This window comes from Staurois parvus, unplaced genomic scaffold (assembly GCF_062004578.1).
Source record: "Staurois parvus isolate SC_StPar_1 unplaced genomic scaffold, SC_StPar_1.0 ptg001046l, whole genome shotgun sequence".
Taxonomy (NCBI): Eukaryota; Metazoa; Chordata; class Amphibia; order Anura; family Ranidae; genus Staurois; species Staurois parvus.
In genome coordinates, this window is record NW_028318842.1 from 530,001 (window position 1) to 535,845 (window position 5,845).

Consider the following 5,845-nt stretch of genomic DNA (forward strand, 5'->3'; position numbering starts at 1 on the left):
TTATCTATCTATCTATCTATCTATCTATCTATCTATCTATCTATCTATTATCTATCTATCTATCTTTCTATCTATCTATCTATCTATTACACTGTTCAACAAATGTTTATTTTTTGCCAGTTTTGGAAACAAAAGGATCCATTTCTTAATGAATTTCACATTCTGAGTTCAAATATAACAATTAAATTTGTCAATTGGCTCTAGTTTTTCTGTAAACGGAAAGTTTTCTACTATAGGCGTAATGACTACATAATGCACAATAATTATATAGATAGATGTCTTTCCACAAATATAAAGCAAGTGATATGACTACATAACAGCCTAAATGGCAGAATATATTGCATAGGATTACCAAGAAAAATTATAGCCATAAGCTAAGTTGAATCATTTTAATACTTAGGTTTCTCACTAGTTTTGTCTTCAGTTTGTGTCGGTTTTGCTTCTCTTGGCTTTTCTCTTGTATTCGAGGAAAGGGCTATCTCTTACAACTGTCCAGCAATAGTCAGCAAGCATTGATGGGCTCCATTTACCTTGATATCTTCTTTCCATAGCTGCAATGTCTTGATGGAAGGGCTCTCCGTGTTCATCACTCACTGCTCCACAGTTTGGTGGGAAAAAATCCAGATGCGAATGTAGAAAATGAATTTTTAGAGACATGTTGCAACCCAGATTTCTGTAAGTCTGGATGAGTTTTTCTACCACTTTCTTGTAGTCTGGTGTTTTATTGTTTCCAAGAAAATTTGATGTCACTGATACAAATGCTGTCCAGGCAGCCTTTTCCTTTCCACGCAACAGAGAAACAAACTCATCATCATGAATAAGTTTACGAATCTGTGGCCCAACAAAGACTCCTTCATTTATTTTTGCAGCACTAAGTGCTGGAAATTTGCTAATCAGGTACTTGAAACCTGCTTTATTCTTGTCCATTGCCTTAACAAAGTTTTTCATTAATCCCAACTTGATGTGTAATGGAGGTAATAAGATCTTATTGCTGTCTACAAGTGCTGGATAGTTAACATTTTTTTCTCCAGGCTGCAATGACTGGCGTAATGGCCAGTCTCTTTTGGCATAGTGCATTTCTCTCGCACGACTGTCCCACTCACAGAGGAAGCAGCAGTACTTAGTATATCCACCTTGAAGTCCAAGTAGGATAGCAATCACCTTCAGGTCACCACAAATCGACCATTGATGTTCATCATAGTTGATGCACCTTAAAAGCTCTTTCAAGTTTTCATACGTTTCTTTCATTGAAACTGCGTAAGCAACTGGAACTGACGGCAGCTGATTGCCATTATGGAGCAAAACAGCTTTAAGACTCGCCTTTGAAGCATCAATGAACAGCCTCCACTCATCGGGATCATAGCATACGCCGATGGCTGAGATTAAACCATGAACATTGTTACATACAGCAATATCACCTTCCTGGACGAAGAATGGGATCAGATCTTTCTGACGATGACGGTAGAAAGACGTACGAACATCACTTGCTAGGAGATTCCACTGTTGTAGTCTTGACCCCAAAAGCTCTGCCTTGTTCTTCAGAAGATCCAGGTCTCTGATAAGATCGCTCAATTCCACTTGTGTAATGAGGTGTGGTTCAGTGGGTGTGGATGGAAGAAAGTCTGGGTCATGTGAGGTTGACGGTTGATGACTACACGCTTCAGGTTCTTCCTCACTTGACTCAACCACGAAGGATTCTGGTGCTTTAGGAATTGGTAGCCCCTCTCCATGAGGAACTGGACGTATTGCCGATGGAATATTTGGATTGCGCACAGATAACTTTTTCTTCTTATTTAGCCCTTTTGTTGGAGGCACCATACAAAAGTAACAATTACTAACATGATCTGTTGGCTCTCTCCAAATCATTGGCACAGCGAAAGGCATAGATGCCTTTTTTCCATTCAACCATTGCTCCAGAGCCGTCCCACAAGAATTGCAGCATATATGTGGTGCCCAGCTCTTGTCCTGGTCTCCTATCTTGCAGCCAAAATACAAGTTGTAGGCTTTCTTAATCATTCCTGTTATCCTCCTTTTTTGTGAGATAAAAGTTATTTCACCGCAGATATAGCAGAAATTATCTGCTTTATTCACACAAGTTCGAGGCATTACTGAGTAGCCTATAGAAGCATAAAACCAAATGTAAAGACGAACTCCAATCAGCTACAGATACTGCAGCTTTTATGCAGTGAAGTGATGCAATTAAAGGCTAATATTGCATCATCTCAGTATACATGACATTTTCTATTGGTCACCAGTATCAATTGCGCAATATGCAGCTGAAGTTGCATCATAATTTTGAATGGCTTACGTCATTAGATGGGTGAATATATCATGGAAACTAGAGCCAATCAACATTTTTTAGGGTCATTTTCGTTTTCAGCACCCCAAAATTATGTAAGATTAGCTAATTTTATGCCCAAAACTTTTTACCTGTTGAACAGTGTTATCTATCTATCTATTATCTATCTATCTATTATCTATCTATCTATCTATCTATCTATCTATCTATCTATTATCTATCTATTATCTATTATCTATCTATCTATTATCTATCTATCTATTATCTATCTATCTATCTATCTATCTATTATCTATCTATTATCTATCTATCTATCTATCTATCTATCTATCTATCTATCTATCTATTATCTATCTATCTATCTATCTATCTATCTATTATCTATCTATTATCTATTATCTATCTATCTATTATCTATCTATCTATTATCTATCTATCTATCTATCTATCTATTATCTATCTATTATCTATCTATTATCTATCTATCTATCTATCTATCATCTATCTATCTATCTATCTATCTATCTATCTATTATCTATCTATCTATCTATCTATCTATCTATCTATCTATCTATTATCTATCTATCTATCTATCTATCTATCTATCTATTATCTATCTATTATCTATCTATTATCTATCTATCTATTATCTATCTATTATCTATCTATCTATCTATCTATCTATCTATCTATCTATCTATCTATCTATTATCTATCTGTCTATCTATCTATCTATTATCTATCTATCTATCTATCTCTCTATCTTTCTATCTATCTATCTATCTATCTATCTATCTATCTATTATCTATCTATCTATCTATCTATCTATCTATCTATCTATTATCTATCTATCTATCTATTATCTATCTATCTATCTATCTATCTATCTATCTATCATCTATCTATCTATCTATTATCTATCTATCTATCTATCTATCTATCTATCTATCTATCTATTATCTGTCTATCTATCTATCTATCTATCTATCTATCTATCTATCTATTATCTATCTATCTATCTATCTATCTATCTATCTATCTATCTATCTATTATCTATCTATCTATCTATCTATCTATCTATCTATCTATCTATCTATTATCTATCTATCTATCTATCTATCTATCTATCTATCTATCTATTATCTATCTATCTATCTATCTATCTATCTATCTATCTATCTATCTATCTATTATCTATCTATTATCTATCTATCTATCTATCTATCTATCTATCTATTATCTATCTATCTATTATCTATCTATTATCTATCTATCTATTATCTATCTATTATCTATCTATTATCTATCTATCTATCTATCTATCTATCTATCTATTATCTATCTGTCTATCTATCTATCTATCTATCTATCTATCTATTATCTATCTATCTATCTATCTATCTATCTATCTATCTATCTATCTATCTATCTATCTATCTCTCTATCTTTCTATCTATCTATCTATCTATCTATCTATCTATCTATCTATCTATCTATTATCTATCTATCTATCTATCTATCTATCTATTTATCTATCATCCATCTATCTATCTATCTATCTATCTATCTATCTATCTATCTATCTATTTATCTATCTATCTATCTATCTATCTATCTATCTATCTATCTATCTATCTATCTATCTATCTATTATCTATCTATCTATCTATCTATCTCCCACAATTAACTGATGGAAATCCCATTGCTAGCTGTGAGACAACACAAGACAGTTCATTTCCTCACAAGCTCTGACCCCGATGCTCATTGTGTTTGTATTGTTCTTTCTGCAGACAGTGAAAACTGCATGAAATGTCCTGATGATGACTGGCCAAATGAGAAGAAGGATCGGTGTGTTCCAAGAGTGGTGGAATTTCTCTCCTACACTGGTGACACCATTGTTGCCGTATTTTCAGCCGTCTCCATCCTCTGTTGCCTTCTGACTGGTTTAATATTGGGGATATTTATACATTACCGGGACACCCCCATTGTTAAAGCCAATAACCGGAACCTGAGCTATCTTCTCCTGGTCTCCATCATGCTGAGCTTCCTCTGTGTCTTCTTGTTCCTCGGCCATCCAGTAGATGTGACCTGCATGCTGCGTGTCACCTCTTTTGGTGTCATCTTCTCAGTTGCCGTCTCTTCTCTACTTGCCAAAAGTATCATGGTGTGTATTGCCTTTAAGGCCACCAAACCTGGGAGTCCCTGGAGGAAATGGATGGGAGCCAAACTGCCCAATTGTATCATTTGTGTCTTCTCACTGGTCCAAGTCATAATCTGTGTCACTTGGTTGTCTATTTCTCCCCCCTTCCAGGATAGAGACACTCACTCTTATCAGGGGAAGATCATCATTCAGTGTAATGAGGGTTCAGTTATCGGCTTCTACTCTGTCCTGGGATATATGGGGCTTCTGGCAGCTGTGAGCTTCATTATCGCTTTTATGGCCAGGACATTACCGGACAGTTTTAATGAGGCCAAGTACATCACCTTCAGCATGCTGGTGTTCTGCAGTGTCTGGATTGCCATGATCCCGGCCTATCTGAGCACCAGAGGGAAATACATGGTGGCTGTGGAGGTCTTTGCTATAATAGCATCAAGTTCTGGACTTCTTGGCTGTATATTCTTCCCAAAATGTTACATAATTCTGCTCAGACCTGACCTGAATACAAAGACAGTTATCCGCTGATATGTATGGAGCAACATTGGGCTACCTGTAGTTATGGCATTATCTCTATTAGTGTTCATTGTAGTATTTTGCTAGTGTATTGAGAATGAACACTGTATAGAAAAACATTTCATACTTATTTCTCTGGTGGATGGTGCATTTAATTTTTGCTCTGGACACCGTTGGTATCAGACACTTTGGATTTGTTGGAAACCTTGTCCCCTACTGGGTGTAGTGGTTCCTCCCATCGAACATTACATCAGTATAGAACAATGTAATCACTTAGTGAGGAGGAACCACAGTGACCAGAGGGGGGGAGAATCCAAAACTTCCTAAAGTGTCAGATACCAGAGCCAATCACTCTTCAAGAGAGGGAAGATTTCACTCACCACCTTCCATGAAGATAGATATTAAACGTTCTTCTGTAAGCTGATTGTGATTTATATAGTGTCAGGGTCACTTTTAATTATATTGTGTGTAAATGTATCCTGCTATATCAATAAATACAATTTGCTTTGGGCATTCTAAAATCATTTTTAATATTAGGTAAAGATGATGGGAGCTCAGTAAGTTCACATTTTAAGCTGACTTCATTTTCTTGTTCAAACTATTTTTATTAACAATAAAGCAGAGTGGAACAAACAAGGAGACATTGTTAGAGTACAATGGACATGGAAGTGGCAATAGAATATATATATAAAAAAAATGAATGAGATTCACAATACAAATGTCTATATGTTACTAGCATAAACAGGTAGATACAAGTTGACAATAACAAACAGTATTGTTCCCGCCAATCATGGTAATGTCTCCCGAGTGCATTAAAGAAATAGGGGAAATTTGAAGGGGGGGGTCAAACCGGGGTGGAAGGGGGGAGAGGG

General features: G+C 35.7%; 1 protein-coding gene across 1 annotated transcript in view; it reads left to right on the forward strand.

Moving 5' to 3' along the window:
- LOC149440907 (vomeronasal type-2 receptor 26-like) overlaps positions 1 to 5,486 on the forward strand; it is a 70,935-nt gene extending 65,449 nt beyond the window's left edge. Inside the window, exon 3 of the mRNA XM_089657997.1 lies at positions 4,093 to 5,486. Coding sequence (XP_089514123.1) covers positions 4,093 to 4,985 — 893 coding nt within the window. The 3' untranslated portion in view covers positions 4,986 to 5,486. The remainder of the gene's footprint in view (positions 1 to 4,092) is intronic.
- Positions 5,487 to 5,845: the final 359 nt, after the last annotated feature.